Below are 13,088 nucleotides of genomic sequence, written 5' to 3'. Positions count from 1 at the left end.
AGCGGGTAGTCAGAAGACCGGGGACGTGTCATCGGAGCTCCACTGTACTTTGTCTGCCCCTCAGTGCCCCGGGACCCATACGGCAGCGTGCTGCTTCAGGTCAGTTTTAAAGAGAAAGCTTTCTAGCGGTAGTGGTGATGGTGTCCTGTCAAAAAACTAATGCATTTCCCTATACACCATTTGGTCGACCGAAAAGCTCCCACAAGATCTCTGGACGCATGGCGCGAGTGTGAAACCGAGCTTTCACTGTATCCAAACGGTTACTTGAAAAATGGCGAAAAATGGACGGTTCTAGATCAGACAATACACGCATTGATCATGAAGAAGGAGTACAATAGTACGCCGTTATCTCATAAACCACGTATCAGTAGGTTTTTATCATTTGTAGATGCGTTTACTTAGTGCATGAAACAGTGTCGCATGCGTTCGTTTTTTTGTTTGCGATTCGGGTCTTTGAAAGTTTGACAATCCATTGGACGTACTGTCAGCAAAGCTTGGATGCACTTTTAGCGAAGGTTTTGATGCACTTTTGAGTAGGGGTGTGCGAATACTTGAATATTCGAATACGAATCGAATGGTACCTCCACGAATATTTCGATTCACAAATCGAATATCCACTATTCGATATTTCGAATAGTCGAGTGGATTTTCCTAATGTGTACGGCTCTGCGAAAGCGAGATATATCGGCCCACGCAAATCCATTGCTAGTGCACCATCTGTTCGGCAAGTTTCATCCAAATCGCGCTTTTGAAGAGCACGCCTTGCAGAGGCCATAAACTTTATTCCGCCGCACAGAGTAGCAATTTGCGATTGTGGCAATAAGATCTTTTCTTCATGCCACAGCCAATACCTCTGGTCGCCATTTAAAATACTGCGAGTGGATGTTTCCATGTTAGGACAGCTTCCGGTAAAGCAATCACCGCCGCTCTTGTTGTTTTTGACAGCGCCTACGTTTTCTGGCTTTTTTTAATGCAGTTGGTGTAAGTGTCACATTTTTTTGCTTTTTTAGACCACAGGGGATAGTGCAGGCGCATGCACGGCAACTGTAGTGTGAGCTTTCCTTCTGCAATGTATCATTCACGCTTCACTGTCTTGATGGGATAGCTTCCGAAGTAGTGCCTCATTGTGGTCCGCGATTGTGGTTGTGCCGTGTTTTCGAGTCATACTTTTCCTGCCAGCAAAATGCTGCCTGTGATTGCAGTAAAGCAACTCCAGTGCAAAAAAAATGGTTTCCTTTTTTTTTTTTTTCTTTTTCAAGCGTATATCGTGCCCGCTCCGGATTCCTGAAGTATCGCCTCAGAGTGGTTCGGCGACTGGACTGCTGCAAATGAGAGTTGAAAAGTGCGTTCTTCAGGTTGAAAACGAACGTCATGGCTCCCAAACCGTCATGGCTCCCAAACATGCGAAGTAGCTTCTGTTTTTGTGCAAAGACCTTTAAAAAATCGAGGCCTCTAAAGAAATTGATATTCGATATTCAATTCAACATTCGGCTTCTTCTCCGAGTTCGATTCAATATTCAATTCGAAAGTTACTATTCGGCATACGCACGCTCCTACTTTTGAGGCAGTCAGATGTGAGAAAGCTTTCGCACTTCTCTCCACTTTCTCTACGAAGGGATGGTAAAGTTTTTTCACCCTTTGGACTCCCCTTACCAAGCATTTCCCACAAACTGAATGCTAACTCATTATAAAGCGAATGGGATGTCAAATAACAACCTTCAGCCTTGTTCTTTACTGGTTGCTGCATGGCCAAAACACAGCTGCAAAAGAAGCCAGGACAGTAGAAGAAAACAAAAGTCAAAATCACCCGCCGCCTTAATTAAACCAGCAGCCAAATGCAATATATGGCTTAGTCTAAAAAAAAAAAGAAAAAACCTGAAATCTCCATAACAGGGCTCTGATGCAGCATGCAAGGAGGGACACTGCTGGGTGCCAGCCTGTGCACTCCCCAAGAGCACTGCTTGGCCCCACGAGGACATCTCAAAGCAATCACAGCATCATGCACAACGACCTCGACGCTTAATAAGTACACTTAAACGGGCCTTGCAGACAAAACACAAGTTTGGTTCCTTCGATAGCTTGCCTCGTTAGAATCATACTGACACCTTTTTTAACGCACACTTCGTTCGAATAAGCTACATAATTAGGAAAAAGGGCAATGGCCATGCAACCCACTAGCTCATTTCCCGCAACAGAACCTATAATGACATATGTGCCCAGCTGTGCGATTGGATGAGGCCGGCAAAAGCAAACGCAAATTAGGCAGGGCTTATAAGCTTGCCGAACGAGCTATTCGCGCTTAAATGTAGGGCACATTCATTTTACAGCAGTAAGAATGGTGGGGTAAACAGTGAAAGTTACGAAAATACACGTAAACATGGAAGCAACGATGAACCCTGCTGTGGGTACTAGGCGCACTATGCTTGTTTAAGCTGCACAACAGCCCGCCACTTTGGAGTTGTCTTACACGACACTGGCCGATTGGCGTAAGCGACGTTGCCTTGCATGACCCTGTTGATCGAGCATACCCCACGTTTCACGAAACGATTACTTTCTACCGTAACAAAAACAAGCCAGGAGCAAATACAGTCAAAAACAAAGCAACGGCGGTCAACGGTCTGCAGCTGACTATGGTAGCGCCATCTCGGAGGACTGACTGAAGGTTGCAGAGCCTAATGACACACTGGAAATTCGTTTGAATACCCACTCTCATTACTTCGTGGCAGACGTCACGAAAACGCACTATTTGGCCGGAGAATCAAAATTTTAACCTAAAATGATTAATTTCTCAGTGCATGCTGCATCGTTTGCTGCTGGACAAGCACTGGGAGCACTGTAACACACGAAATCTTTCAAATAAAAAAAACTTGTATTTTGTCTGCATGGCCCCTTTAAATTAAGCTGTGCAAAAAGCAAACCAACAAGAAAAGAGCGCACAGGGTTGTACAGTAGGCATGCCAGCACTAAATGTGCAACTTAATTCCCAGACAAGTTGCAGTTGAGCAAATCTACGGTGAGCCAGCAGCTACAAAAAGTGACTGCACCTTCAGCTTGGAGGAGTACTTTTTCTCCCCAGTGGATCCAGTGGCAGAAATACTTTTTTAATTGAAGGAGCCCCGGCAGCACTGAAGCGTGTTTTCTCATAGCAACTGACATGGTTGGCTTCAAGAAGATGCCAAATGCCTTCCTGCAATCATAGGCATCAAACGTCGCTTCGAACCATTTCTACATCTACATTATCGTTGCAGTTTTCAGAGGCTGGGAAACAATGCAGCTCAGACTCCGCATGACATCAAGCTTGCTTAGGGTGAGGGCACACTACACTCAATGTTCCCGTCCTCTCAGTAAAAGATATGCTAGTTGGTATAGGTGGCCCTGTCTTGGATGCGTTTCAATTAACCCGAGGACAAGGTTTGGCCACCAGCTCCCGGATTCTCAGCAGCCATCGGGAATGACGCTTCCATTCCTGATGCCGCAGTAGTTTATGAGCCGGCAGGGACTCGCAAAGGTAAAAACAAAAGGCAAATGCAGGAAGAATAGTATGGGGGGTGTTCTCCTCACGGGCGTCCAGGCCTTGTCGGGCAGCTCGAGAATGAAGCGGCAGTCGCCGTAGTGCTTGTTCAGCGACCGCTCGATGTCCACGGACACCCGGTCCAGCCGCTGCTGGACGTAGTCCCGCACGATGGGCAGCCCCCGCACAGTGGCCAGCAGGCCACGCTTCCCATTGGGCACAAAGCCTGCAGAAGGAGAAGAAGGTTCGCACAACAGCTGACAATCAGAATTGGCACTTGCCACAAATGTGCGCCCTTTACACAAAATTCTCAGCAAATTGAGGCAAACATGTGGAAGAGCTACCCATATACGACAATTTTGGGAAAGAAGTTTCGTTACCTTCAGGCACTTATTAAGAAGAAGAAGTAGCCATCCACTCCGATACAAATTTTCATAAAGTCAGTTTTGGCATATATCACTCCCATAGTACTGAACATGTCATCTTTACCAAAGAGAGTCCAAATGAATACGTAAATGTCCAAAATGTACGTAAAAATGGCAGGTCAGTTTAGCATTCGTCTAAGGTGGAAAGCTGAGCTAGTTTGTTGTTAGTACTGCAAGTTCAAATTGAACAGAGCAGAAAAACAAGGGGATGACCGCTGGACAGCAAGTGGGTTGAGTCGAGCACTGACCCCCTGATTTTCCTTCGCTTTGTGCTTGTTTGTTTTGCACTGTGAATACGTTTCAAAGACACTTGGGTAGGCTGCCTGCTTTTGCTTACCATAGCAGCTTTCATTTTACGTGGTGAATCACGCCACCACTAATGTGGCCATCAGAATTGCTCTAAACATGAAGAGCAAAAAAACACAAGTGGCACTTCCAAGAACTTTCATGCCACTTCCAGGTATGTGGGGCAATGAAAGGCACAAAAAATTAATTTGATTGTTTGGGTGTTTAATGCACCGATGCTACTCAGGCGATGAGGCGCACGGTGGTGGAGGGCTCCGGATTAATTGTGACCACCTGGGGATCTTTAACGTGTGTCGAAATCTCGAACACATGGGTGTTTTTGCTTCCCGCCTCCATCAGATAAGCGACCACCGGTCCGGGAATCGAACCCGCGTCCTTGTGCTCAGCAGCACAACGCCTTAGCCACTGAGCCACCGCGGCAGGTGCACAAGAAATTACACTCATTAAAACAATATCGCAGGCATGCCCTCAAAGCATGGCAGTATCATCTTGTTCCGCCACCCTTGGATCGTGGTTCCATTTCTCAGTACTAACAGTGCATGAATTTTATTTTTAACACCTGTGCTGCTAATGTGCCCACGCATCAAAATAAAATTGATATAGATTCCGCTAAGGGCATTTCATGCCTGATATGAATCTTTAAGGGGGCAGACTGGTCTTAGAGCTATTTTTTTTATTTACCAACCAATTTTAATGAAACTGCACTGTGTTATAGAGTTTTTTGTGCTGATTTCAAATCTGCCATTAGATTTTTTGTAAGTTTATTATATTTTGAGTTAATTAATGATTAATTGCCATTATTTTGGGTCACAGTTGCAAAATAACTACTCCATACAGAATGGCAATTACCACGTGGCTAGGCAGACAAATGACTAAAGAATACAACATAGGAAGTACTTTTTTGATTCAGCTATTTTTGGTCGTTTTACAAAACAGGGAACTTCACTTCTCCCGTGCTCTCTCAGAAATCGCTCGCAGGTGGTGCCAATTGAACACAATATAATTTTCCAAAGCCTTCATTTGAAAATTTTGTTTCCAACATTGTATTCCCCACACATTTCAGTATCAGAAGCAAAAAGAATTAAAGTTGTACCTGCCCTGGGTGCCAAAATATCTGAGGATGAAATGCTAGCTTTGCATTGCAAGAAAAGTGCCGTTTCACCATCGAATTCTGCACTTACTGAGCTGTAGAGGGCACTTTAAAATGCTATTATAATATAATACCAACAAAATATGGTGCCTTTTGATGAGGAAATTTACAGACCGATAGAAAAATGGCCGTGGAGGCCAAAAATGCCATTTTTGAGAATACGCTTTTTTTGACCGTTTTTCGGCCCCAAAGACCCAACTGCCCCCTTAATAAAAGACGGTCAGACCACACTTGTGCAACTGCACGATAATAACTATCCTCGCCTGTGCCAATAAGGCTTTATCTCGCAGCACAAAGCTAGGCAAGCTCGATGTTACTCCAGTGTCCTCCTATATAGAAAAAAAGGCAATCATAAACTCTGCGCATCACTTGAGAGAAAACCCGAGGGCTGTAGCAGTGCGCAGCTAACCTTCCTTATCTAGGGACTGTTGACCGGGGCATTATCAGGACGTACAGAGCGAAGCCCCTCCCCTCCTTGCCCCCATTGGCCACACGTCACCAATGCATTGCTGTCGCTGGCAGCCGCAGAGGAAGCAATGGTGCATTTAGCTACCGGTGTAAGCACTCAAAGTGCAATACAATCGGTGCCTAGCTAGTAAATTTTCAAAGGGTATGTTTTACATGCATTTTTATTTGAGCATTTGACGCTTTAAACAAAGCATTTCTGAACGTCGAAAAACTTGGAAAGTATTTGAGGTTTCCAAATACTGCTGATTGTGCTGAACAGGGCCAAATTGTTGATGTTTGCAAGTTTCCAATATTCCCTCAGACCCCAGCTACTATTATGAGTCACCTTTTTGTCACTAGACAGTTACAGAATTGCCTGAATGTGCTGTCGCCTGGCCACATACGAGCTGCAAAAAACAAACAGAAAACAATTACTGCTTTCAGACACAGGAAACACCTGTAGTGAAAGGCCTTGCTCATCAGCTGTACGCGAGTCAAGGTACGCGCACTTCCTGCCATCCCCCAGGCAGGTGTGCAGGAAACAAAGCAGGAAGGCCGCCATGCACAACAGAAGCCAATGACACGCGCGAGTCGATCTTGACAGGCAGGTGCTCAGAATGGCTCTCACAAGATTGCTTTCGGCTTTTGTGTTGTTTTTTGATGGGCCCTTACTCAATCTAAAAAGGGTGGACAAACAAAACTGAAAACCATAGAGACAGAAGAAGCATCTGCTAGACTGGAACCTCGCCAAATGGATATCCACAACGGCCCACAAGGATGGCGAAGGCCATTTGGGGGCACTCAATCTCGCCCGCACTTTTTTTCCGGCCTATCTGTTGGACTCCCACAGCGATGGAAGAAGTTCAGCCACCCAACAAGCACCGCCTGTTGCCCTTGAGCACCTGACAACAGTGTGCAAAGTGCGTCAGCTTTGCAGGCAGGGGACATTATCCCCACCAAACTGTTCCCACTCTGCAACCTCCATGCACCATTGCACCACTTGCTGACCAGAAACCACACTGCACTCACTATGTGTAGAAGCCATAGCTGTTTTTGCTACTTGCACTAGAACAGTATGATGGCCCGTGGAAGTGAAAAAAAAAAAAAAAATTAAGACGATGCTTTTGTTGTGATCAAGTATGGGAACCAAGGAACTCTTGCTTTTTAATGCGCAATGTTAACTCTTTAACCAACAGATCAACAATACTGTGGACCTAAGAAAAACCACTGATTCAAAAAGGGCACCAAACTTAAGTGTGCTCTGGTAAATTTAGCAGAAGCAGGACACAAGCTCTTCATTTCAGTTTTTAGATTCAATGACAGAGGGCACCACATGACACTCTGTTGACAGAAATTGTGCAGTATGACGCTTACCAACGGTCTCGACATTGATGGAATCCTGGTTTATGTTGCAAAAGCTGCTCTGAAGTAAGAAAATCAACATTTTTTACACATGTAAAACCAAATATGAGAAACTTGCTGCACGAATATAGTGATGTCTAATTAGCCGAGATGTGAAGCAATAAAAAGAAGAAGAAGAAGAAGAGAAGGTTTTATTTCGCGAATTCTCATATGTACAAACGCTGTGAATAGTATCTGGATTCATAGCCACAACACTAGTTCTGGACCCACACGAAAATTGAGTTTTTTTTTTCCATCCAAGTCAAGAACTCTGCAAAAACACAAGGTACATTTCAGGAGGCACAATTTGATTAACAAAAAAAAAATGCATGGGTGCAAAAATGGAAAACAAAAAACCAGGATTTGAATAAAACAAAGGTACAAGATATGCTTTGAAACTATACAATGAGCCAGGAAAAAATGCAGATCTTGTGCAACAGAACAAACAAAGTTTCAAATAGGTGAAATACCCTATTTGCAAGATTCTAATGTGCCCCCGATTGTAATGAGCAGTAGAACTCAACACCCGGAAATGACAAAAACAACTTGGCACCTATTCTACCGTGCACACAAAATTCCATCAACAGATTGCTCAAAATTGTACAAACATTTTAAACGAGCCATGAAGAGAAAATACAACTTCGTTTAATTTGAAAAAACTAGGATTCAGTATCTCACTCGGCTCCATTACAGCGACAAAAGAGGTCTTTTTAACGAAAAAAAGGCAAGAAGTAGTATTTAAAAACTTTCAAATTTTGTGCCACAGTGACGTGTTGTGAGCAAGAATGACGTCATATGGGCCAGCAATAAAACAATTTTCAGTGTGTTAACTACACTATAGCATTCAAGTGATGCGGTCAAATGGAACTAGAGGCCCCATTACAGACGTCCAGTCATGTGTCGTCACGACAGGTCAGTTAGGAGGCCGCCAATCGCACAAACAAGGTTCCGTGACGTCATAGAAAAGTTGCGGGAAATTGGCTAGGGGGTCGCGACTGCTTCACACGTTTTCTTAATATCTCCGTTATTTGTTCGAAGATTGCGATGATATTGGTATCATTGTTATCGGGACTAAGCAGTCTTTCTAATAAACCTAACTTGTATTTTGTCTTCATGGCTCCTTTAATTGAACATAAATTGACACAGGCTGTGGCCAGCTAGAGCCCTTCTGTGAAGCTCTGCACTTATAAATGTGGTGCCTTTGTTTAAGCTAATCGCTAATACACGCCTCCAGGAAGCATTATTGATGGTATGCTGCCTTCGATATATCATAGGCCGGGGAGTTTTTCCTTTTCTCCACAACATGGAGGGTTCTATTTCCGGTCTAGTGCAACAAAAAAGCAGGCATGGCCGTCTTCTCGCAACCACGTGCTCAGGCTGGGAGGGCGTTTTTGAAGCAATAAACATTTGTTGTCGAGTGGTCTGGTTGAAGGGGAAGTATTGAGTTCATCACTCAAACTCCGCGCGCACTCAAAACACAAAAGAAATGCCAAAACTGCTTGTACAGGTTCAGGCATACAAGAGGTTGGTGCACAGCGGTGACGGCGGCGGTTCATCACAGGACATGAGAAATAAGCCATGAAGTTGACCAGCGACAGCCAGCACACAAATGACGTCATTTCAGTGGTGCCAGTGGTGCCCAATGAAGGAAAAAGAGAGCGCGGTTGGTTTTTCTGCATCTTTCATTGCTATTTGCATGCCCACCGCTTCATGTGCACGTGCAATATTTGGCGCAGGTATTCCTGGCAGTGTAATCTAAACATCGCGCAGGCTTATTTGCACTGCTGAAACAGTGTTGCAGGGTCCCTTTTAAGCGTACGCTAGTATGGCTTGGTGGCCTCGTTGGTATCGTAACCAAGTGAACAAAGGAAACACCGAAGACAGAACGAAAGTGGAGGAGGAAAGTGCGAGGGAGAGGGCGGTATGCCGCACGTATAGCTACGCAGGCTGGTTGTCCGACGACTGCTTAATCAGTGCGATGGGAATATATGGGAAAAAAGTGCAAGATTGCACCTCGGATGGAGTGTGGTGAGTTACAGACTGCCTGCAGTCATGACAATAAAAAGTTCGTCACCTATAGGAGGGCCTACGGCACAGTTGAAAAGATGTGTTACGATAAATAATAATATTAAACAACCGAGACAAGTGTGGTGTGTTCTGTGAAATGAAATGAGAGGCACTAATCTAGTATTCTCTCATCTTCACTTTGGACGGTGGCGCACAACTGTTCGGTATGTGCACGGAGCAGTAAACTCTGACCACTTTGTCCGACCACTTCACCGTATCGGCTCACCCAGCGCAGCACCTGACGCCCGACCGGCCCGGCACCGAACAGAGACGTATGCAATGTGGGTGGGCAGTCATGTGAGGTGCAAAGAACTACTGCTTGCCTATGACGTGGCGGGGTGTACTTGCCTCTGGTTTTTATTTTTGTTCTCTATGACTAGCCTTCGTGATTGTCACGTGACACTCCCTCCTGCAGCTTCCTTTCTCCATGGGATTGTATCCAGACATGAATTGGATTGAGAAGTTCTTGCTCCCATTGTTGCCTCATGCTAATGAAAATCTGCTAAATTTGTTGTAATTTTACACAATGCACTGAAACTTGACTGTTCGGATGCTTTTTACACTGGTTAACACTCAAAATCCAAGACAAATACTTTAAATTCTTGTGAATTGACAGAGCCACTGATTATCACCGTGAAAATGAAGGGTTTTCAAGTACCACTAAGAAATTCCAGCACTTTCATTCAAGGCATTGAAAATGACACTTCTAAATTCCAGGGTTGTCAAGAAAGTGTGTGAACACTGCCCTGATATAAATGTCATGTTGTGGGAGAAGTACTTTCATTTTAAGTATACTAGTTAGTATACTCGCGATAATTTAAACTCAGATAATTCAAACTTTTGGTTAATTCAAACGAATTTCAAAATTTCAGTTGGCCCGCTATGTCTTTAATGCATTTTAAAGCCACTTAATTTGAACTACTCCATTGGGTAAATTCAGTTGATTCGTACTTTTTGGTTGTTCTTGCCGGAAAATACCCCCCACGTTTGCCGCTTCTAGCTGCACATTTGTATCCTCATATCCCTAACAGCCATAAATGAAGCAAATTACCTGCATACACATTTCACAGTTTAACCGAGTGCGTCAACAACCACGTGTGGATTGAAAGAGAAAGCATAAAAAAAACAAAAGAAAAAACAAGACGGCAGGCGGGGCAGATGTTTGATCCATTCGCGATTTTTTTTTTTTCAAGGTGTGAATAGAACTTCAGCGTTGTGTGTGAATGCTGTATGTATTATGAAATATGTGTGAGCGTTTCATTACAACACATTGGTATGTTGCCCCATGTCATATTTATCAGAACTTCTGCTAAATCCAACAAAATCCTGGGGTCGCTTCAAGTTTAAATTATCACGAGTCTACTGTATATCCTGAGTCGGGCCGCAAAAAAAACTAAATTGCATAGTAGTTGCGGATCAAGACAACTCCAAGTGCAGAGTAAAATGCGTGCCACAAGAAACGTGATTCCGCAGTGCTATCTTCGATGGATTTTTCACAATGCTATCAGTAGCAGTGGGTCTGTGGACAATATGCAATTACCAGAACCTAGTTCTGAGAGGGATAACCAAAAGCGCTGGCCTTGCACATTGACAGTCGGGCATCAGTAGGCTTCACTTTCTCATTCCAGTTTGTCTGCCGTTTTCTGAAGCATCTTATCCATAGGGTGCAAAAGTCACTTGGACAGCACTTGTTGCCTGCACAGCTAGAAGGCTGGAGGTCATCTTTTGTAGCGGGAAATCCGCTCATGCTAAGACTTTGGATTTTACTCAAAATATTGCTAATACAGTTATATTCAGTTTCGGTATTACTTTGTGTTCTTTCACCCCCTTCGTACGGTGGTGCTGCCGGTGCTTCTTACGTCCTTCGCAAACACCACATACACGTAACAACATTTTGTACATCCGAAAAAATTTCATTTAGCTACTTTTCTTCCGAGATAAAGCATACCTCTGAGTTTTTTCTGACGCTTGCTGAAAATTGTCTTTGACCACTACAGCCTTCCCCCGAGCCTTGGGAAGGCATCCCGAAAGCCATATTTTGTTGTACGAGTGTAGGAGTGTTTCAAGAGTGCCTGCCAACGCAACGCAGGCAATGAGATGCGCCGTAGTGGAGGGCTCCGGATTAATTTTGACCACCTGGGGATCTTTAACGTGCACCGAAATCTCGTACACACGGGCATTTTTGCTTTTCGCCTCCTTCAGAAAAGCGGCCGCCACGGCCGGGAATCGAACCCGCAACCTTGCAAGCAACATCAACTGAACAAGGCCAGCTGTTCAGGTGACGTTGCTTCAACAGCTGTTCCGGAGCTGTAAATTCCCCGAAGAATACAAACTAAACAATGTGAATCACACGGTTGAAACAAAACTATGAGATATTGTTCCGCATTTTCTTTGTTGTGATGTGCAGCCGACCACGCAAAGCCACGTGGTACAAAGGCAATTAGGCACGGCCACTCAAGAAGGTAAAGCAGCTTTGAGAAGCCCCAGCTACCTTCACATATCTTTAGCTTTGTTGTGCCATAGTGCCACTTGCACCACGGCACCGATGCCATCAAGAAGATCCGCAAACAGACCAGCCTCATCCCTTTCCGAATTAATCTCATTGGTGCCAGGTGTCACCTTCTCTTTACTAAGGCATTATTTGCGTGCACTTGATTATAAATTGAATAAGCTTTCTATTTGTGCACCCATCTTGATCATTGTTGTAGTGCCACGGAGACACAAAGGTTCCACTCAAAGCAGGTGTTACAGAGTTCCCTCGAACTCTGTAAACACCTGGGCTTTGGGCTTTCCTTTATCACTGAAGGATAGTGCGTTGCTCCAGATGACCAGGCACACAAACAAAGCGGTGCATGGTCACGTAGCTCTTTTGAATGAAACACCGTGGCACGCACTGCACTGCCTCCCCCAACGAACGTCCCCAGAAGACCTGGGCAAAACAGCAGCTCTCAAAACGATGGTGAACGGCCTCACCTTCGCCATAGATGAGGCGGCGCAGCAGGCGCTGTCCGATGTAGGTGACCAGGGCCGTGGTGAGGATCAGGGTGGCCGGCTCCGTTTCCTGGTAGCGGCTGTTCACCAGGTCCCAGTGGAAGCTGAACAGGCCGCACACGCGCCACATGGCATACGCCAGGCTCTCCTTCTGCAACCCCCCCAGCCCCTTCTCCCTCAGCACAGAAGAGTGCGGACAACGTCTCATTCCACACTTGCAATGCACGCACGGGACAAGCGACACACCACCACTGCCACAGCAGCACGACCAGGCCAGATACATCCCGAGCTAGCACGCAGGCCTGGTGAAACAACGAATGTCCAGCAACTGCGATTGTGCTCATTTCTGCACTGCATTTCATCAGTGACCATGAAGGCAGAGTAACGGTCATGCCAGTTTTAAGGCAAACTTCCATCCCATAACCCATACATTGAAGAAAAAGGGGGAGGGGGGATGTTTGATTGATTTATTTGATTGATTGTAGGGTTTAACGAGCCGACGCAACGCAGGTGATGAGGCGCGCCGTAGTGGAGGGCTTCGGATTAGTTTTGACCACCTGGCGGGGTGGGGGACGTTAATGCCCCAGCTGCTTTGCCGCACTTGCACTTGTGGCACAATACGTCCAACTTGAACTAATGGCTGATGCCGACCAAAGTAGGCAATCACTAAAATTGTTTTGCAGGTTCGTGGCACTGACGCTCAGTGTTTCAAATAAAAAACTAAATTTCTCTGTGGCAGTACAGAAATTAACAGAAATGCTTACAAGTGAAATCGACATGAATCAGAGGA

General features: G+C 45.1%; 1 protein-coding gene across 2 annotated transcripts in view; it reads right to left on the bottom strand.

The window, feature by feature from the left end:
• Positions 1-13,088, bottom strand: part of LOC144180513 (sphingosine-1-phosphate lyase-like) — a 65,084-nt gene that overhangs the window by 42,758 nt on the left and 9,238 nt on the right. For both annotated transcript variants that reach the window (XM_077708847.1, XM_077708852.1), the window contains exons 2-3: positions 12,281-12,449; positions 3,562-3,737 (exon numbers count right to left, since the gene is read on the bottom strand). In XM_077708847.1, the coding sequence (XP_077564973.1) occupies positions 3,562-3,737; positions 12,281-12,449 (345 nt within the window). The remainder of the gene's footprint in view (positions 1-3,561; positions 3,738-12,280; positions 12,450-13,088) is intronic.

Source organism: Haemaphysalis longicornis, unplaced genomic scaffold (genome assembly GCF_048455015.1).
Source record: "Haemaphysalis longicornis isolate Haplotype H1 unplaced genomic scaffold, Haemaphysalis longicornis Haplotype H1 scaffold_1, whole genome shotgun sequence".
NCBI lineage: Eukaryota > Metazoa > Arthropoda > Arachnida > Ixodida > Ixodidae > Haemaphysalis > Haemaphysalis longicornis.
This window is presented reverse-complemented; position numbering and strand designations above follow the sequence as displayed.